Source organism: Oncorhynchus gorbuscha, linkage group LG19 (assembly GCF_021184085.1).
Source record: "Oncorhynchus gorbuscha isolate QuinsamMale2020 ecotype Even-year linkage group LG19, OgorEven_v1.0, whole genome shotgun sequence".
NCBI lineage: Eukaryota > Metazoa > Chordata > Actinopteri > Salmoniformes > Salmonidae > Oncorhynchus > Oncorhynchus gorbuscha.
The window spans coordinates 42,563,341-42,585,394 of NC_060191.1; the positions used below are offsets into that span (position 1 = coordinate 42,563,341).

Sequence of the window (22,054 nt, forward strand, 5' to 3'; positions counted from 1 at the left end):
GTGTGTGTGTGTGTGTGTGTGTGTGTGTGTGTGTGTGTGTGTGTGTGTGTGTGTGTGTGTGTGTGTGTGGCTGTGGCTGTGCTCCACTGAGGTGAGCTGAGGAGTAGAGTACAGGACACCCGCCAGGTAGGCTCCACTATAATGACCAGGGTTCTCACTCTCCCTCCTCTTCGGCCGCTCTCTGGCTGGCTCTCATTATAATGAACAGAGCTTACTTCCTGCATTCCTCCCACTCTCTGTGGGAGACCAGTGGCCCGTGGATATATACCTGTGGATAGAGCTCCATATATTCACCATCTCCCCTGGGAGATAAAAGCTAAGAGCCTTGTTCCAAACAGTGTTGCATGTCTAGAAAATCCACAATTTCAAAACAACTGGCTAACCTGGCCCATGGAGGGACCTGGTCCAACACTGCCCCCTATGGGCGACTCTGCGGTGGTGGCATGTGTGGTTGTGAATCTGTGTGAGTGTGTGCATGTCTCACCTCTGTGCTTGTGGTAGGAGAGCTCCCTGTTGGTCACTCTAAGCCACCTCTTCTTAAAGTTCTTGCCGATGCGTTTCCTTCCCTGGGCCCGCTTCTGTACCTCCCTGTAGTAAAATAAATATAGACTTGACATTGACACAGTAAGTTTAACTTTACAGCCAACAACCCATTTTTATGTGTAGCTTTCTTTATGAATCAGAAATATATATCAAAGTCAATGATCCCTCTTAGTGACAAACCCCTCTGGTCAGCTCAAACTCAAGTCACCTAACTTTTTACATTAAAGATTTAGTCCTGGACTAAAATGCACTTTCAGTCCAGGAAACAGGCACAAAATCTTTACCCCACTAGCCAAAACCCAAATTAAATTGTATTTGTCACATGAGCCAAATACAACAGGTATAATACAACCTTACCATGAAGTGCTTACAAGCCATTAACCAGCAATGCAGTTAAGAAAATAGTTATGAAAATATTTACAAAAGTAACACAAATAACAATGAGGCTATATTAACACGGGGTCAAGGTAGCAGCAGTGTAAAAACAGGGGGGCTTCCTATGACACCGCCTAGTATATAGGTCCTGGGCTGTACGCACTACCCTCTGTAGCGCTTTACAGTCAAATGCAGAGTAGTTGCCATACCAGGCGGTGATGCAGCGGGTCAGGATGCTCTCGATGGTGCAGCTTCCTGACGGGTGCGGCCCGCCAGGAAGTCCAGGACACAGTACAATTGAGATTGCGTCAACTGTGGATCTGTTGGGGCAGTATGCGAATTGGAGTGGGTCTAGGTTTTCCGGGATGATGGTGTTGACTTGAGCCATGACTACTGACATGAGTGCTACGGGCGGTAGTCATTTAGGCAGGTTACAGGGCCTTAGGCATAGGGACTGCTATGGTGGTCTGCTTGAAACATGTAGATATTACAGACTCGGTCAAAGAGAGGTTGAAAATGTCAGTGTAGACTAGAGGTCGGCCGATTAGGATTTTTCAACACTGATACCGATTATTTGAGGACCAAAAAAAGCCGATACCGATTATAAAAATCGGCCGATTTCTTACTTTTTAAAAATTTGTAATAATGACAGTTACAACAATACTGAATGAACACTTATTTTAACTTAATATATCAATAAATCAATTTAGCCTCAAATAAATAATGAAACATGTTCAATTTGGTTTAAATAATGCAAAAACAAAGTGTTGGCGAAGAAAGTAAAAGTGCAATATGTGCCACATGTAAGAAAGCTAACGTTTAAGTTCCTTGCTCAGAACATAAGAAAGCTGGTGGTTCCTTTTAACATGAGTCTTCAATATTCCCAGGTAAGAAGTTTTAGGTTGTAGTTATTATAGGACTATTTATCTCTATACAATTTGTATTTCCTTTGACTATTGGATGTTCTTATAGGCACTTTAGTATTGCCAGTGTAAGAGTATAGCTTCTATCCCTCTCCTCGCCACTACCTAGGCTCGAACCAGGAACACATCGACAACAGCCACACTCAAAGCAGCGTTACCCATGTTGAGCAAGGGAAACAACTACTCCAAGTCTCAGAGCGAGTGACGTTTGAAATGCTATTAGCGCGCACCCCGCTAACTAGCTAGCCATTTCACATCGGTTACACTAGCCTAATCTCGGGAGTTGATAGGCTTGAAGTCATAAACAGCGCAATGCTTGAAGCATTGCGAAGAGCTGCTGGCAAAAGAAACGCATGCGTGCGCTGTATGAATGAATGCTTACGAGCCTGATGGTGCCTACCATCGCTCAGACTGCTCAATCAAATCATAGACTTAATTATAACATAATAACACACATAAATACGAGCCTTAGGTCATTAATATGGTTGAATCCGGAAACGATCATCTCGAAAACAAAACATGTATTCTTTCAGTGAAATACGGATCCGTTCCGTATTTTATCTAACGGGTGGCATCCATAAGTCTAAATATTGCTGTTACATTGCACAACCTTCAATGTTAAGTCATAATTACGTAAAATTCTGGCAAATTAGTTCGCAATGAGCCAGGCGGCCCAAACTGTTGCATATACCCTGATTCTGCATGCAATGAACGCAAGGTAAGTGACAATTTCACCTGGTTAAAATGGCCTGTTAACCTTTCTTTTAGCTAAATATGCAGGTTTAAAAATATATACTTCTGTGTATTGATTTGAAGAAAGGCATTGATATTTATGGTTAGGTACACGTTGGAGCAACGACAGTCCTTTTTCGTGAATGCACACCGCATCGATTATATGCAACGCAGGACACGCTAGATAAACTTGTAATATCATCAACCATGTATAGTTAACTAGTGATTATGATTGATTGTTTTTATAAGACAAGTTTAAATGCTAGCTAGCAACTTACCTTGGCTTCTTACTGCATTTGCGTAACTGGCAGGCTCCTCGTGAGGCAGGTGGTTAGAGCGTTGGAATAGTTAACCGTAAGGTTGCAAGATTGAATCCCCGAGCTGACATGGTAAAAATCTGTCATTCTGCCCCTGAAAAAGGCAGTTAACCCACCGTTCCTAGGCAAGTCATTGAAAATAAGAATGTGTTCTTAACTGACTTGCCTCATTATATAAAGTTGTAAAAAAATAATTATATATAATAAACTTTTTAAAAAATGGCAAAATCCAAAATTACTGATTTCTGATTGTTATGAAAACTTGAAATCGGCCCTAATTAAATCGGTCGACCTCTAGTATAGACCCTTGCCAGTTGGTCCACGCATGCTCCGAGTGCACATTCTGGTAATCCGTCTGGCCCCACGGCCTTGTGAATGTTGACGTGTTTAAAAAGTCTTACTCACATCGGCTACGGAGAGCGTGATCACACAGTCGCCCGGAACAGCTGGTGCTCTCATGCATGCTTCAGTGTTGCTTGCCTCGAAGCAAGCATAAAATAGGCATTTAGCTCGTCTGGTAGGCTCGTGCCACTGGGGAGCTCGCGGCTGGGTTTCCCTTTTTTAGTCTAATGGTTTGCAAGCCCTGCCCCGTCAGACAAGTGTCAGAGCCGGTGTCGTAGGATTCAATCTTAGTCCTCTATTAATGCTTTGGCTGTTTGAGAGCAGTGCGGAATTTCTTATAAGCGACCAGATTAGTGTTCCACTCCTTGAAAGCGGCAGCTCTAACCTTTAGCTCGGTTCGGATGTTGCCTGTAATCCACAGCTTCTGGTTGGGATATGTACGTACGGTCGCTGTGGGGACGACATTGTCGATGGACTTATTGATGAAGCCGGTGACTGAGGTGGTATACTCCTCAATGTCATTGGATGAAACCCAGTCTGTGCTAGCAAAACAGTCCTGTAACGTAGCATCCACGTCATCTGACAACGTCCGTATTGACCGAGTCACTGGTACATCCTGATTCCTGCTTACAAGCAAAAACTTTAGCAGGAGGACAGAATTATGGTCAGATTTGCCAAATGGAGGATGAGGGAGAGCTTTGTACACATCTCTGTGTGTGGAGTAAAGGTGGTCTGGAGTTTTTTCTTCTTTCTCTGGTTGCACATGTGACATGCTGGTAGAAATGAGGTAAAAACAGATCTAAGTTCGCCTGCATTAAAGTCCCCGGCCACTAGGAGCGCCACTTCTGGATGAACATTCTTGCTTGCTTATGGCCTTATAGAGCTCGTTGAGTGTGGTCTTAGTGTCAGCTGGATGTAAGCCACTCACCCCTCTTTGAGAACCACAGAATCCTCCACTCCGCTGGACTCCTTGCTGACGTTGGAGGAGATCTCGTCTAGGAACTACACAAACACACAATGTTAGAGGGAAACACCATACAAAATCAGCAATGCAAAAAAAAGCTAACATGGAAAACTGATTTACTAACATGTGGTTGGTAAAACCCTGAGTTTTGATACATGGTCTACAAAATCTAAATCTACAAAATATAATGTAATAGGAAGGTTCACAACCAACAACTCACCTTTTTTACTTTTCCAATACATTTGTCTTCTTGGAATGATTTGAAGAAATCGTACATGTAGGATTCTTTAAAACTAGACTAAAGACAAAAAGTGTTACTTTTGTTCAGAGCAGACCTACAGACAACCCACGGGGCAAAAACTGGTTAAATCAACATTGTTTCCACATCATTTCAACACCCAAAAATATATATGATGATGTTGAATCAACATGGAAAACTAATTGGATTTGCAAAAAGTCATCAATAAGGGCATTGTCTTTTTTGTTGTCGTCGACAAATGACATGGTGAAATGTTTTGTTGATTTGACGTTGAATTCACATTAGTTGACAACTCAACCAAATGTTTATCCAAAATAGACCTTCAACTGATGTGCCCAGTGGGAATGAATGATATGATAGACATGTTGACTGACTGATAGACACACAAGGGAAGATTGATAAATTGATTGGTGGGCATGTTGACAGGCTGATAAGACAGACATGCATGAATACATACCAGTTTGTTTTTGGACAGGCTACCCCAGCTCCCCAGAGTCTGGATGGTCTTGGAGATTAGAGTGAGTGTTCGGGAGACCTCTAGGTCCTGACAGATGAGTGTACAAAAGACGTCAAATACCAGGGTCATGTTTTAAGGCACCGAACGGAATACATTATTTATTTTTTTTAACGGGGAGGGACTAGCTGTGCTTGTCCAATAACTTATTGTCAATTACAAACACTCGTTCTCATTGCCATTTCAAAATGTTTTTGTTGTTGTTGTGTTTATAAATCTATCCGTTGCGTGGCCTAATGATGATTGGGAAACACATTTGTCATAAATCAGTGTAAAAACAGTCAGCTTATATGTGAATATGCATCAAAACATTTTTGGAATCTAATCAAGTTTCTCAAATCAGTCATGGGCACCCTCATTTTATGTTCTAACCCAGTACTAAAAACACTCCTAACTCAGTCAATCAAGGGTTTGATGATAGGTTGAGTATTCAAATCAGGTGTGTAATTGCTGTGTTAGAATAAAAATGTGCTCTCCCCGAGCGTCCCCCAGGAATTAAAATCAGAAACACTTATGTAATCTACCCTTCCAAATATGCCATTTTTGAGATTCAAGAATTACTAAGAATTTTTGTCTTGTTCAGGCTTTGTCATCTCTTATTATGGAACAGTTATTTTACTAACATAAATCATTTGACAAACATAGCAAATTTGGGTAGCCTACACACCATTCCGCCATTTTGGAAATAAGTGAATTTCTAATGTACATGCATGTACAGTGCCTTGCGAAAGTATTCGGCCCCCTTGAACTTTGCGACCTTTTGCCACATTTCAGGCTTCAAACATAAAGATATAAAACTGTATTTTTTTGTGAAGAATCAACAACAAGTGGGACACAATCATGAAGTGGAACGACATTTATTGGATATTTCAAACTTTTTTAACAAATCGAAAACTGAAAAATTGGGCGTGCAAAATTATTCAGCCCCTTTACTTTCAGTGCAGCAAACTCTCTCCAGAAGTTCAGTGAGGATCTCTGAATGATCCAATGTTGACCTAAATGACTAATGATGATAAATACAATGCACCTGTGTGTAATCAAGTCTCCGTATAAATGCACCTGCACAGTGATAGTCTCAGAGTTACGTTAAAAGCGAAGAGAGCATCATGAAGAACAAGGAACACACCAGGCAGGTCCGAGATACTGTTGTGAAGAAGTTAAAAGCCGGATTTGGATACAAAAATATTTCCCAAGCTTTAAACATCCCAAGGAGCACTGTGCAAGCGATAATATTGAAATGGAAGGAGTATCAGACCACTGCAAATCTACCAAGAACTAAACTTTCAGCTCATACAAGGAGAAGACTGATCAGAGATGCAGCCAAGAGGCCCATGATCACTCTGGATGAACTGCAGAGATCTACAGCTGAGGTGGGAGACTCTGTCCATAGGACAACAATCAGTCGTATATTGCACAAATCTGGCCTTTATGGAAGAGTGGCAAGAAGAAAGCCATTTCTTAAAGATATCCATAAAAAGTGTTGTTTAAAGTTTGCCACAAGCCATCTGGGAGACACACCAAACATGTGGAAGAAGGTGCTCTGGTCAGATGAAACCAAACTTTTTGGCAACAATGCAAAACGTTATGTTTGGCGTAAAAGCAACAGCTCATCACCCTGAACACACCATCCCCACTGTCAAACATGGTGGTGGCAGCATCATGGTTTGGGCCTGCTTTTCTTCAGCAGGGACAGGGAAGATGGTTAAAATTGATGGGAAGATGGATGGAGCCAAATACAGGACCATTCTGGAAGAAAACCTGATGGAGTCTGCAAAAGACCTGAGACTGGGACGGAGATTTGTCTTCCAAAAAATAAACATATCCAGGTGTTAGAATGGCCAAGTCAAAGTCCAGACCTGAATCCAATCGAGAATATGTGGAAAGAACTGAAAACTGCTGTTCACAAATGCTCTCCATCCAACCTCACTGAGCTCGAGCTGTTTTGCAAGGAGGAATGGGATAAAATTTCAGTCTCTCGATAGAGACATACCCCAAGCGACTTACAGCTGTAATCACAGCAAAAGGTGGCGCTACAAAGTATTAACTTAAGGGGGCTGAATAATTTTGCACGCCCAATTTTTCAGTTTTTGATTTGTTAAAAACGTTTGAAATATCCAATAAATGTCGTTCCACTTCATGATTGTGTCCCACTTGTTGTTGATTCTTCAAAAAAATACAGTTGTATATCTTTGTTTGAAGCCTGAAATGTGGCAAAAGGTCGCAAAGTTCAAGGGGGCCATCATTGCATGCAACATGTGCAGTATGTGTGTTGTATGATGTAAGCCTACAGTGAACATACATTTCACATTTAAAGCCACTGCTACTTAGTTCTGCTGTGCTAAATGGCTTCTTTGCATGCTTTTTAGTCAGCCCTGGTTTCAAAGGAGTTTCAGCTTGCCACAGAATTCTCCCTGTTACGAAAGGGTACAACTCTGCTCCCTTCAGCTCCATCTGAAGATGACCTTCTGGAAATGATAGAAGGTAAAACCTCCATCTCCTCAGAGGTCTAATAGTCTTCAGCAGCAACAACACTTCATACGCAACGAGAGTAGTAGTACCACACACACACCTCTGGTCCCTCACCGCACCATCCTAAATCGATTACAGATTCTCTAAACATCCTTTTTAAGGACCAATGAGCATGTACTTCTGGAGAAATATCATTCACAGACTCTTACTGTATTTAAATGGTTTGAAATGCTTTTAGCGATGCTCATGTTCAACCACAGATCCCTTAAGAGAACTTTGGTATGGGCTTACTGCAGTAATCTAAGTGAAAGGATAGTCCTGGGATTTTGCACAAGACAAATAGGCCTATCACCTGTAGGACCAAATTCTAACATTTAGGCTACAGTACAGGTACATTTACTAATAAATGACATGGTAAAATGCTAATCAGGCCAACACAGTAATATCATAGGCTACATGGGATTCATTAGAATAACTTGGCTAAAAATTCAGTAGAAGGCTAGACCTAGTGCAACTTTATTATAAAACAGTTGACTGATGTTTCAAGCTTGGTTTAGCCATTGTCGGTAACCTAGCCTACTTTTTATTTTACCTTTACTTAACGACGCAAGTCAGTTAAGAACAAATTCTTACTTTCAATGACGGCCTAGGAACAACTGCCTGTTAACAACTGCCTGTTTAACTGCCTGTTCAGGGGCAGAACGACAGAGTTGTACCTTGTCAGCTCGGTGATTTGAACTTGCAACCTTCCGGTTACTAGTCCAACGCTCTAACCACTAGGCTACCCTGCCACTTTACAAAGGTTTTCCCGGAATTCAATGTTTGTTTTTCTTTGTTGCTGCCGTGGTCACTGCTGGAGCGATTTGTTCATGGAAGAGTGTGATATTTGGGATGTTTTTTTGGGATGTTAAATTCTTTTTTTGTTGTAGAATGACTGAGGTAGTCACCTGTGATTTTTATTTTTAAAGAACATCTTACTCAAATGCATGAAAAGGGATAGTGCAAGATTTTGGCAATGAAGCCCTTTTGCTACTTACCTAGAGTCAGATGAACTCAAGGATACCATTTTTGTCTCTGTGTGCAGTTTGAAGGACGTTTAAGGTAGTTTCGCAAGCCATTGCTGCTAGCTGTTCCTATAACTAGCTGCTTCCAAAGACTACAAGTCACTGTGCTAATGCTAGTTAGCAATTCAGTCACTGTGCTAATGCTAGTTAGCAAATGCTAACTTCAAACTACATGCAGACATAAAAATGGTATCCATGAGAATCTTGCACTAACTCTGGGTAAGTAGAAGAAATGCAAGGCATCGCTGCTAAATGAATATAGGGGAAGCACTTCACGTCTAAGTAGCTATACCATATCACTACAGCGTAAACACAAGGGATACCTCAGATGTGACACAAAAGTTTAAAAATATAGTCATATGGGCGTACTCACAGGATGGTGTGGGCGGAGCTGGAAGGTGTGTGGCGAGAGAACGGCGACGGCAAAGAAGCGCAGGAACACGAAGCTGCTGACCGCCGAATACTGGACATGAGGATCATCTGCAGGGGAGAGGAGGAAGGGAGAGAAGGAGGAGACAGGTGAAGGAAAAAGAACCAAAGCTCTGCTTGCTCCCTGTCCTTATCCATTGACTGCTCAATGGTAAGAAAACAAGGACGTCGTTTTTTGTTTTGGGTGAGCTATCCCTTTAAAAAAAGGTGCCAATTCGTATAAGCATGGTGGTTAATGAGAACATGACTTACACCAAGCTCCAACACTAGCTTTTACTTGAAGGGCCTCTGTCATACATACTACGGGACAACCTCCTGCACTTTAGTCAGGCTTCTGGCTCCACCTCATGGCGGACATGGTCTCTACAACATGCTGCTTACTGATGGAAGATACTTAATCAGAGTCTTTTTTTATATGAAGTAACTAGATAATACATGGAAAAGACTGGCATAATATTTCGGTATCTAATCTATCATCTTTTCTTTTGGGTAGAGACCTGGACCAGTGTACACAAATGCTTATAACAGGATCTACACGAGATCAACTCGATATTTGCGCTATGAAAACATCTCAGAAACATTTTTGTGGTTAGTGGACATTCTCTCTAATGTGATGAGGCACAGTAAGTATCGATGAGAAAGCTGTGACTGAGGAATAGGGTTACAAAACTCCAGAAACTTTCCCGGAAAGTTCGGCAAACCACCAAACTGAGTTTTTTTAAAACCCGGGAACTTTGGAAAGTTTTCTGGAATTTTGAAATCATGCTGAGGAGGTAGGATGAAGGTGAGTAGAGAGGATAAAGATGCGCGTGATGCCCTGCTCACCTGGGAACCGCTTGGAGGCCAGTTGACGCAGCGAGCGGAACACGTCACACATGAGCGGGGGACAGCTGGAGCTGGACTGGGTGATGGACGAGAACACCTTCTGAACGTACCCCTGCAGGTTCTCCTGGAGAGAGGACGGACACACACGTTGTGAACACACACACGTCGCTTATTAACACTTCATTCTGTATACCATCCCACCACTACACAATATACTGATAGACAGCTTGCGATGCACTGGACAAATGTATACTGTACCTTGTTGACCTCAACGTTATCTCCCTCTTTCAGTTTGATCGGGTCAATCTCACAGGTTTTGTTTGATTCACAAATCTACAAAAGAAATTGAAGATGTTATGCTGAGTTTTGAATGCATTTTCAAACATGTTGTTCCTTAATGAGCTTTTATGATTTGGTTCATAGCACGGCTTACTTCTTAGGATCTGTGTTAATCTATGATATAATCAATTTGCTCACATCATTACCTAGGTAACATATGATGTACATTACCTCATCCAATACAGGCTTCAGGGTGACCGTCAAGTAGCTCCGCCCTACAATCTTCATCATGTCGTCGATGCAGCGTGTTGCCAGGGAGTTGCCACGGAAAATGGTGTTGGCCTCCCTAGACAGACAGGACCGGGTTCAGAGGTCATCATACCTATTCACTTTATTGAGCACTACTTTTGTCCAGAACTCATAGGGCCGAGGAGAAGTGTGTACTACTCACTGAGTGTTCTCCAGCTCCAGGGCAGCGATGGCGGAGACGAAGGACACCAGGCGGCTGTGGTGAAGCAGCAGGCGGACCACGGGCAGCACCGCCTCATACCTCTCCCTGCAGATGTCCCCCAGAATGTGGGCCGCTGACGCCGAGATGGGCTGAGACGGAGAAGAGCGATAAATAGAGACAGCGATAAAGGCACCATACCGTGAGCGATGATTGGTCAGCCACTAATGGTTATCGTTTGACTGCAATTCCACATGTATACAGCCACCACTAATTTCTGGCAACGGTGTGGAATACAATGTGGGGGCTGTGGGCGATGTTTGACCGATTGTCGGTCCTACGCGTCCTCTATTGTACACTCACAACTTTCTTCCTTTAAGGGAGACTTTGGAGATTTTGGCAATGATGCCCTTTATCTACTTCCCATTTTTATGTCCAGTATGACGGAAGTTAGAGGGAGTTTCGCGAGCCAAAGCTAACTAGCGTTAGTGCAATGACTGGAAGTATCAACTAGCAATTGCTTTAAGTTCCTTAATGAGCATAATGTACCATTCAGACAGACCGACAGACAGGAGCAGGTATGTGAATTAGACAGGTCTGAGGTTAGCACCTTGATGTCTGGGGACTTGAGCAGCAGCGTGCGGAGCGGTGTGTAGCAGGCAGATGGCAGCACATTGTCCTCGGTGTAGGTTACGTTGAGCCTCAGAGAGCCCAGGTCGTCCGTCTTGGACTTCCCGTTCCCTTTGGGCTGGAGGAGATACCTGTGGACCAGGGGAAAGACACCCAACAAAAACACACCCAGTCAGCTATACAGAGTGATGGCCAACCGACACATTTGTTTTTGACAGTGGTGAGTTGGGTTGCACATTTACCAGAATTTCACAACCCTAGTTGTGAGACGCAAATGATACTCATTTCATATGTATAAACTGTATTCTAGTCAATGCCACTCCGACATTACTTAACCTAATATTTAGAAATGTCTTAATTCCATTATTTTACTTTTAGATGTGTGTATATTTTTGTGAATTGTTAGATACTTCTGCACTTTTGGAGCTAGGAACACAAGCATTTCACTACACCCGGAATAACATCTGCTAAATATTTTTAGTTGTGGGTCTGTATGTTACAGTGTGCATGTAACGATCATCTCTCCCTTTCTCTCCCTCTCTCTATACACTAGGTCTCAAGGCCCTCATGCCAAACGCATAGATCAGTGTCTGCATAATCCCTTATCACCTAGATGCGCGCACACACACTGTTTACAGAACGCCACCATCGTAGTGTTCAAAGCAGTCTGAGGACACAAAGGAAGGAACCGGTCAAAAGTTAACACAGATATAGAGTTGCTAGACTGGGGGACAGGATCTGGCACAGGTTAATCTCCAGGTGCTACACAGAATTGTTTATCATTTTGAAAACAGCTGTTTGAAACCACTGTTTAAAGCTGGTGGACCAAAACCGAAAGCAACTTTCGGTTTTGGTCTACCAGCTACAAAACAGCTGTAAAAACTATATTTGTTGTGTTACAATTTAGACGGTACAATGATTCCCTACACTATTCAGTGCTTGTTTTCTCAGATAAACTGAAATTGAGCTAACAGTATCGAATTTTAGCAACCAGTAGATAAAAGTCAGAACAGTTTCCCCAGTTCGACAACAGATGCCGCACCGGCAGGAGAAATCAATAGCATTTTACAGCCAATCAGTGCTGAGGAGTATTTCTGTCTGTAATAAAGCGCTTTAGTGGGGGAAAACTCGTTATGATTGGCTGGGCCTGGCTCCCCAGTGGGTGGGCCTATGTCCTCCAAGGCCCCCCCAGTCATGTGAAAGCCGTAGATTAGGGCCTAATTCATTTATTTCAATATTAATTTCCTTATATGAACTGTAACTAAGTAAAATCTTTGAAATTGTTGCATTTATATTTTTGTTCAGATGAATAATGAATAAGACTTTATGGACGGGGGGGGGGCTGATCCTAGATCAGCAGTACTCCTACCCAGATTACTTCTGAGTATTGGCCCAGCTCTTTAACAGCCGCCCTACAATGTGCAGATCTGATCTAGCATCCATGGATCTACGCGGAAAGAAACTCAGCACTGTGAGGGGTGTGACGTAGGAGCGTCGGATTCTGGTGGCTGATAAAACGAGGCGAGTAGCAGCGGAGTACGTAAGAGCCTCTGTGTCCTGTCCCCGTATCTGTCCTTGTCATCTGCTAATCAGCCCATTCATGTCAGATCGCTAGCTAGCGCTGCAGTCAGATTACATTCTTCAGGCTGGGATTAGAAGCAGCAACAGGCATGTGGCTGCGTGCAGTGAGTGCACAACGTGTCCATGTGAGAGAAGCGTGTAAAAGTCACCCAATTAAGTGTGTATAAGGAATAGGGTGCCATTTAGGATGCAATCAGTGCGCTTGAGTGTGTAGTTAGAAGTGAGAGCTGTGGGCTCCTATGGGCACGCGAATGCTACATTCACCTTTGCATATTGGTGTGTCAGTACGTGAAATCTCCCAAGTTAGTGTGAGAAACCTGGCTCGGAAGCATCAGGAAGACAAATGTGCGAGGTGAACCTGCGATGCCACCGTTCTTACCAGGCCCTGTGAATGTGGTCATTTCGTAGAATCTTGACAGATACCCGCGTCTCCCCAAGGAAAACATCCTGCGCCAAATTCCCATTGTTCCACAAGTCAACTCTGCAGAGGAGCACAGAGAGAGATATTCCAATCACACATACTAATTGAATGTGATATTTGCAAATACACGTTAACTTTCATTTTGTCTACAAATAAGGGACCAATGCCCCTTCCCTTTCCAAACATACCACTTCACCATTGGCTGACTGACACACACAGAAAACACAACCACATAGATATAACAAACAAAATACACTGAAGTGTTGGTCTTTACCTGTGTGAAGTATACAAATTGCAGTACACTTGAAAAATACACATGCGATTAAAATCACCTCAAATCCAAACCTGAAAGTCATGCATGCGTGTTTACCTCTCTGCCCAGCCTAGTCTTACCCCACTGTAAACCCAGTGAGCTATGTGTCAGTCCGCTGTAAGTGATGCAAACAGAGACAACCCCCACAGATCCTTAACCACCATTTTTGCATTACACACTACACCTGTTGTGACAAACACAATTACAATCAAATCTGATTTCATTCAAAACACCCTGAAAACCCTCTCCCGACTACAGATGACAAGTCACTCCAGAGAGATGGAGGTATGGTGGTCTGTTTGCCAGTGTGGGGAAAAACCAACCCACAGATGTTCTGTCAAAGGTCAGAAGGAAAATGGAGGGAAAAAGAGAAGTAAAAGAAAGAAGAGAAGAGCAAACATAGCAGAAAGATGAGGGAAAAATAGGAGAAAATTGAAGGAAGAAAGAGGAAAGATAACAAGAGAGGAATGAAAAGAAGAGGAAACAAGAAGAGATGGCACACTCACTTGATCTCCAGCTTTTCAATGTCTTCCTCCTCTACTTGGAAATGAGACTTTTTTGTGTAACTGTTGGGCCTTGTGACCTGGGGACATCAACAAGACGGAATTTACATCAGTCTTCTCCAGCAAATAACAACTCATGAATTGTCAAGAATCAGACAGACACCTAAGTCGCATTCATTAAGGCATGCAACGGAAAATGGTTGAAATGTTTTTGGAATGGAATGTGAGCATTTCTTAATGGACAAGTCATGGTTGTCCCTTCCTGTTTTAGTCAGTTTTCTTCAATTTGGAAGAAAACTGAGATGACATGAGCTGCCGGATGTAAATTACATTTACCTCAAAGTAAAAAGTTTCCTCAAACTGAGGGTCACTGGTCTTCTTTTTCACCTTTGTTTTCTTCTGGTCAAACCTAAGGAGACAGAAGAGTCAGACATATACTCAAACCTTTCTCATGGGGGTCTATATGAAAGAATACAAAATTAAATAATGCCTAAAATTGAAGTGAGCCTGTAATTATGTTCCACTGCAGAGGACGGTAGTCGAGTCTTACCTGGCAGGCCCAACGAGCGAGACCGTGGCATACGGGTCACAGTTCTGTCCACTGATCAGAGGCAAGCCCTGGCATTCTATTATCCTGGGGGAGACAAAAGCAACAGGAGATTGACATTAGTGTTTCTCAGATCAATTTAATGTGTTCTGACTATCTGACCTACCACTCACAATGTGCCACATAGATGACATATTCATGCTGCAAAAACTGTAAAACATGCACATGACATTTTTGTAGATTAATTAAAAAGGGAAATGTCACAATTTTTAACTTCCTATTCATCACCTCCAGCACCACCCCTAACCAACATGTGAAAATGGCACATTTCTATGTTATGAAGTAAAAAAAAGATAGAGGAAGATACATTTCCAGTGCATTGTGTGATTTTAACCAATTATGAGAAGTCATTACCTACTAATGATCTAATAAAAAATAAAATAAAAATCGGTTGAGGATGTCATTGGAAACACTTATCTTCCTCAATCTTTTTAACTACAAAACATATAAACTTGCCATTTTCACTTACAATACATGACCAAAAGTATGTGGGCACCTGCTCATCCCAAAATCTGCTCATTCCAAAATCATGGGCATTAATATAGAGTTGATCCACCCTTTGGTGCTATAACAGTCTCCACTCTTCTGGGAAGGCTTTCCTCCAGATGTTAGAACATTGCTGCAGGGACTTCCATTCATCCCCACAAGAGCATTAGTGAGGTCGGGCACTGATTTTGGGCGATTAGGCCTGGCTCGCAGGCGCTGTTCCAATTCATCAAAAACGTGTTTGATGGGGTTGAGGTCAGGGCTCTGTGCAGGACAGTAAAGTTCTTCCACACCGATCGAGAAAAATAATTTCTGTATGGACCTCGCTTTGTGCATGGGGGCATGGTCATGCTGAAACAGGAAAGGGCCTTCCCCAAACTGTTGCCACAAAGTTGGAAGCACAGAATGATCTAGAATGTCATTGTATGCTGTAGATTTCCCTTTACTGGAACTAAGGGGCCTAGCCCGGATCATGAAAGACAGCCCCAGACCATTATTCTTCCTCCACCAAACTTTACTGTTGGCACTATGCAGTCGGGCAGGTAGCGTTCTCCTTGCATTCGCCAAACCCAGATTGGTCCGTCGGACTGCCAGATGGTGAAGCGTGACTCATCACTCCAGAGAACGTGTTAAAACTGCTCCAGAGTTCAATGGCAGCGAGCTTTGCACCACTTCAGCAAATGCTTGGCATTGAACATTAGGCTTGTGTGCGGCTGCTCGGCCATGGAAACCCATTTCATGAAGCTCCCGACCAGTTCTTGTGCTGACGTTGCTTCCAGAGGCAGTTTGGAACTTGGTTGTGAGTGTTGCTACCGAGGACAGATTTTTACACGCTTCAGCACTCAGGGGTCCTGTTCTGTGAGCTTGTGTCGCCTAACACTTTGCAGCTGAGCAGTTGTTGCTCCTAGACGTTTCCACTTCACAATAATAGCACTTACAGTTGACCATGGTAGCTCTAGCAGGGCAGACATTTGACGAACTGACTTGTTGACAAGGTGGCATCCTATGACGGTGCCACGTTGAAAGTCACTGAGCTCTTCAGTACAGGTCACTCCACTGCCAATGTATGGAGATTGCATGGCTGTGTGCTCAATTATATACACCTGTCAGCAACATGTGTTGCTGAAATAGCCAAATCCACTCATTTGAAGGCGAGAGGACAAGTACATTAGTGTCTCTAGTTTGAGAAACAGGCACCTCACAAGTCCTCAACTGGCAGCTTCATTAAATAGTAACCGCAAAACACCAGTCAACATCAACAGTAAGTCCCTCTGTGTTCCTTTGCGCATCTTAATCTTTTCTTTTTATTGACCAGTCTGAAATATGGCTTCTTCTTTGGTACTCTGCCATGAAGGCCAGCATCCCAGAGTCACCTCTTCTCTGTTGACGTTGAGACTGGTGTTTTGCGAGTACTATTTAATTAAGCTGCCAGTTGGGGACTTGTGAGGCATCTGTTTTTCAAACTAGACACTAATGAATTTGTCCTCTTGCTCAGTTGTGCCACACTCTTTTTTTCTATTCTGGTTAGAGACAGTTTGCGCTGTTCTGTGAAGGAAGCAGTACACAGCGTTGTACAAGATCTTCAGTTTCTTGGCAACTTCTCACATGGAACAGCCTTCGTTTCTCAGAACAAGAATAGACTGAAGAGTTTCAGATGAAAGTGCATTGTTTCTGGTCATTTTGACCCTGTAACCGATCCCACAAATGCTGATGCTCCTGATGCTCTAAAGTTGTATTGCTTCTTTAAAAATCAGAACAACAGTTTTCAGCTGTGCAAACATAATTGCAAAAGGGTTTTCTAATGATTAATTAGCCTTTTAAAATGATAAACTTGGATTAGCTAACACAACGTGCCATTGGAACACAGGAGTGATGGTTGCTGATAATGGGTCTCTGTGCATCTATGTAGATATTCCATTAAAAATCAACCATTTCCAGCTACATTAGTCATTTACAACATCTACACTGTATTTCGGATCAATTTGATGTTATTTTAATGAAAAAAAAGGCCTTTTCTTTCAAAAACAAGGACATTCTAAATGACCTCGACCTTTGAACGGTGGTGTAAATATTCAGACCCTCTGCTTTGAGACTAGAAATCAGTGATGCACAGTACCTGAGTGAAAATACTAAGTACTACTTAATTAGTTGTTTTGGGTCTGTACCATACCATTTATTTTTGACTACTTTGACTTCACTACATTCCTAAAGAAAATAATACTTTTTACCCCTTACATTTTACCCTCACACCCAAAAGTACTCCTGACATTTTTAATACTTGCAAGGACAGAAATAGTCTAATTCACTTATCAAGAGAACATTCCTGGTCTTCCCTACAGATCTGGCACTCACACAGTGAGTGTTGAACTGTGCCCCTGGCTCTCAAAAAAGTGTTGTCTGGTTTGCTTAATATAAGACATTTTAAATTATTTATACTTTTACTTTGATACTTGAGTAAAAGTATTTGGTTTGAAATATACTTAAGTATGAGTTTTGCAATCCCAGTTGACAGTGCATGTCAGAGCAAAAACCAAGCCATGAGTTCGAAGGAATTGTCCGTAGAGGTCCGAGACAGGATTGGGTCAAGGCACAGATCTGGGGAAGGGTACCATAAAATGTCTGCGGTATTGAAGGTCCCCCAAAACAGTGGCTTCCATTCTTAAATGGAAGTAGTTTGGAACCACCAAGACTCTTCCTAGAGCTGGCCGACCGGCCAAACTGAGCAATCGGGGGAGAAGGGCCTTGTTCAGAGAGGTGACCAAGAACCCGATGGTCACTCTGACAGAGCTCTAGAGTTCCTCTGTGGAGAACCTTCCAGAAGGACAACCATCTCTGCAGCACTCCATCAATCAGGCCTTTATGGTAAAATGGCCAGGCAGAAGCCACACCACAGTAAAAAGACAATACAGCCCACTTGGAGTTTGCCAAAAGGCACCTCAAGACTCTCAGACCATGAGAAACAAGGTTCTGGTCTGATGAAACTAAGAACTCTGAATGCAAGTGTCACGTCCGGTGGAAACCTGGCACCATCCCTAGGGTGAAGCATGGTGGTGGCAGCATCATACTGTGGGGATGTTTTTCAGCAGCAGGGACTGGGAGACTAGTCAGGAGGATACGATGAACGGACCAAAGTAGAGATCCTGGATGATAACCTGCTCCAGAGCACTCAGGACCTCAGACTGGGGTGAAGGTTCACCTTCCAACAGGACAACGTCCCTAAGCACACAGCCAAGACAACGCAGGAGTGGCTTCGGGACAAGTCTCGGAATGTCCTTGAGTGGCCCAGCCAGAGCCCGGACTTGAACCTGATCGAACATCTCTGGAGAGGCCTGAAAATAGCTGTGCAGCAACACTCCCCATCCAACCTGACAGAGCTTGAGAGGATCCGCAGAGAAGAAACTCCCCAAATACAGGTGTGCCAAGCTTGTAGCATCATACCCAAGAAGACTCAAGGCTGTTATAGCTGCCAAATGTGCTTCAACAAAGTCCAGAGTAAAAGGTCTGAATACTTATGTAAACGTGGTCAATTTATTTTTGATATTTTTTGTAAAAATGTCTAAAAACGTGTTTCTGCTTTACCGTTATGGGGTATTGTGAGTTATTTATTTTTGTTACCTTTATTTATACAGGTTTTTTTCTCATTGAGATAACATCTCTTTTCCAAGAGAGACCTGGTCCTGGACCTGTGTAGATTGATGGGGTAAACAAACCATTTAATTCATTTTAGAATAAGGCTGTAACGTAGCAAAATGTGGAAAGGGTCAAGGGGTCTGAATGCACTGTATATAGTGCATGTTGATGTTCTGGTGGTGCTGGAGATGTTAAGTTGTCAAGTTATTTTTTTATTTTATTTTTAAAGTAAGGCTAGTACACTTTTACAACAAGTATCCAACTGACAAAACAAATCTCGATTGAGGGTAGCAGCACATCCTGACTAGGCAGGTCATATTTCCAGAATAAGGGCTAGGTAAACACTAGACAGGATGCAATGCAAATTAGTAGCACAGGACGCAACCAAAAGTGTGAATGAATGAACAAATGAATAACAAATTAGCCAACTGTCAGAGAAGAGACAGGCAGAAAGACAGGAAGTGTAGGCATGGTTTGTCTTGGGCATAGGGTGTCATGACAATATTCCCAAACCACTCACTCAGCCATGGGACTAATAAACAGCTTTCTATGATGCTGTAAGAATGACATCCCCATAGCCAAGTCAGTGCGTGTAGCAGTGACAGACAACAACAGTGCACAAAGTGACGCAAGTGTGTGTGCCTGTGTGTGTCCTCCCTAGGGTTGCAAAGGGAGGGTATATTACTGTAAACTTTCTAAGTTTACCAGTAAACTACAAGAATTTTGTTAACTTTCAAGTTTTGGGGGGGATTTTATAAAATGTAATTGAGTTGCGTACAGACCCCCCCCCCCAGACGCTCTTCGGAAGCTTGCAAACTATAAAAGGGAAGCACAGCCGCGAGCTTCCCAGTGACACAAGCTAAATTACTTCTATTCTCGCTTCTAGGCAAGTAACACTGAAGCATGCATGAGAGCATCAGCTGTTCCGGACAAGTGTGTAATCACGCTCTCCGAAGCCGATGTGAGTAAGACCTTTAAACAGGTCAACATTCACAAGGCCGCAGGGCCACAGGAATTACCAGGACATGTACTCCGAACATGCGCTGACCAACTGGCAAATGTCTTCACTGACATTTTCAACCTTTCCCTCACTGAGTCTGTAATTCCAACATGCTTCAAGCAGACCACCATAGTCCCTGTGCCCAAGAACATTAAGGTAACCTGCCTAAATGACTACCGATCCGTAGCACTCACGTCTGTAGCCATGAAATGCTTTGAAAGGCTGGTCATGGCTCACATTAACACTATCACAGAAACCCTAGACCCAATCTAATTTGCATACCGCCCCAACAGAGCCACATATGATGCAATCTCTATTGCACTCCACACTGCCCTTTCCCACATAGACAAAAGGAACACCTATGTGAGAATGCTATTCATTGAATACAGCTCAGCGTTCACCATAGTGCCCTCAAAGCTCATCACTAAGCTAAGGACCCTGGGACTAAATACCTCACTCTGCAACTGGATCCTGGACTTCCTGATGGGCCGCCTCCAGGTGGTAAGGGTAGGAAACAACACAGCTGCCATGCTGATCCTCAACACAGGGGCCCCTCAGGGTTACATGCTCAGTCCCCTCCTGTACTCCCTGTTCACACATGACTGCATGGCCAGGCATGACTCCAACACCATCAAGTTTGCCGATGACAACAGTGGTAGGCCTGATCACCGACAACGATGAAACAGCCTATAGGGAGGTCAGAGACCTGACCGTGTGATGCCAGGACAACCTCTCCCTCAACGTGATCAAGACAAAGGAGATGATTGTGGACTACAGGAAAAGGAGGACCGAGCATTCCCCCATTCTCATCGACGGGGCAGTAGTGGAGCAGGTTGAGAGCTTCAAGTTCCTTGGTGTCCACATCACCAACAAACTATCATGGTCCAAACACACGAAGACAGTCGTGAAGAGTGCATGACAAAGACTATTCCCCCTCAGGTGACTGAAAAGATTTGGTATGGGTCCCCAGATCCTCAAATAGTTCTACTGCTGCATATTCGAGAGCATCCTGACCAGTTGCATCCCCGCCTGGCATGGCAACTGCTCAGCATCCGACCAGAAGGCGCTACAGAGGGTAGTGAGTACGTCCGAGTACGTCACTGGGGCCAAGCTTCCTGCAATCCAGGGCCTCTATACCAGTCGGTGTCAGACGAAGGCCCTAAAAATTATTAAAGACTGCAGCCACCCAAGTCATTGTATTCGGCCCCCTTGAACTTTGCGACCTCTTGCCACATTTCAGGCTTCAAACATAAAGATATAAAACTGTATTTTTTTGTGAAGTATCAACAATAAGTGGGACACAATCATGAAGTGGAACGACATTTATTGGATATTTCAAACTTTTTTAACAAATCAAAAACTGAATAATTGGGCGTGCAAAATTATTCAGCCCCCTTAAGTTAATACTTTGTAGCGCCACTTTTTGCTGCGATTACAGCTGTAAGTTGCTTGGGGTATGTCTCTATCTGTTTTGCACATCGAGAGACTGAAATTTTATCCCATTCCTCCTTGCAAAACAGCTCGAGCTCAGTGAGGTTGGATGAAGAGCATTTGTGAACAGCAGTTTTCAGTTCTTTCCACAGATTCTCGATTGGATTCAGGTCTGGACTTTGACTTGGCCATTCTAACACCTGGATATGTTTATTTTTTGGAAGACAAATCTCCGTCCCAGTCTCAGGTCTTTTGCAGACTCCATCAGGTTTTCTTCCAGAATGGTCCTGTATTTGGCTCCATCCATCTTCCCATCAATTTTAACCATCTTCCCTGTCCCTGCTGAAGAAAAGCAGGCCCAAACCATGATGCTGCCACCACCATGTTTGACAGTGGGGATGGTGTGTTCAGGATGTTGCTTTTACACAATACATAACGTTTTGCATTGTTGCCAAAAAGTTCAATTTTGGTTTCATCTGACCAGAGCACCTTCTTCCACATGTTTGGTGTGTCTCCCAGGTGGCTTGTGGCAAACTTTAAACGACACTTTTTATGGATATCTTTAAGAAATGGCTTTTTCTTGCCACTCTTCCATAAAGGCCAGATTTGTGCAATATACGACTGATTGTTGTCCTATGGACAGAGTCTCCCACCTCAGCTGTAGACCTCTGCAGTTCATCCAGAGTGATCATGGGCCTCTTGGCTGCATCTCTGATCAGTCTTCTCCTTGTATGAGCTGAAAGTTTAGTTCTTGGTCGATTTGCAGTGGTCTGATACTCCTTCCATTTCAACATTATCGCTTGCACAGTGCTCCTTGGGATGTTTAAAGCTTGGGAAATATTTTTGTATCCAAATCCGGCTTTAAACTTCTTCACAACAATATCTCGGACCTGCCTGGTGTGTTCCTTGTTCTTCATGATGCTCTCTGCGCTTTTAAACGGACCTCTGAGACTATCACAGTGCAGGTGC

The 22,054-nt window shown here is 43.1% G+C and overlaps 1 protein-coding gene across 1 annotated transcript in view; it reads right to left on the reverse strand.

The window, feature by feature from the left end:
• LOC124004693 (ras GTPase-activating protein 2-like) overlaps positions 1-22,054 on the reverse strand; it is a 46,449-nt gene that overhangs the window by 11,188 nt on the left and 13,207 nt on the right. The window contains exons 6-19 of the mRNA XM_046313404.1: positions 14,482-14,565; positions 14,268-14,340; positions 13,935-14,011; positions 13,074-13,175; positions 11,094-11,244; positions 10,487-10,635; positions 10,267-10,381; positions 10,015-10,089; positions 9,757-9,880; positions 8,876-8,982; positions 4,913-4,999; positions 4,417-4,494; positions 4,161-4,234; positions 485-588 (exon numbers count right to left, since the gene is read on the reverse strand). Coding sequence (XP_046169360.1) covers positions 485-588; positions 4,161-4,234; positions 4,417-4,494; positions 4,913-4,999; positions 8,876-8,982; positions 9,757-9,880; positions 10,015-10,089; positions 10,267-10,381; positions 10,487-10,635; positions 11,094-11,244; positions 13,074-13,175; positions 13,935-14,011; positions 14,268-14,340; positions 14,482-14,565 — 1,400 coding nt within the window. The remainder of the gene's footprint in view (positions 1-484; positions 589-4,160; positions 4,235-4,416; positions 4,495-4,912; positions 5,000-8,875; positions 8,983-9,756; positions 9,881-10,014; positions 10,090-10,266; positions 10,382-10,486; positions 10,636-11,093; positions 11,245-13,073; positions 13,176-13,934; positions 14,012-14,267; positions 14,341-14,481; positions 14,566-22,054) is intronic.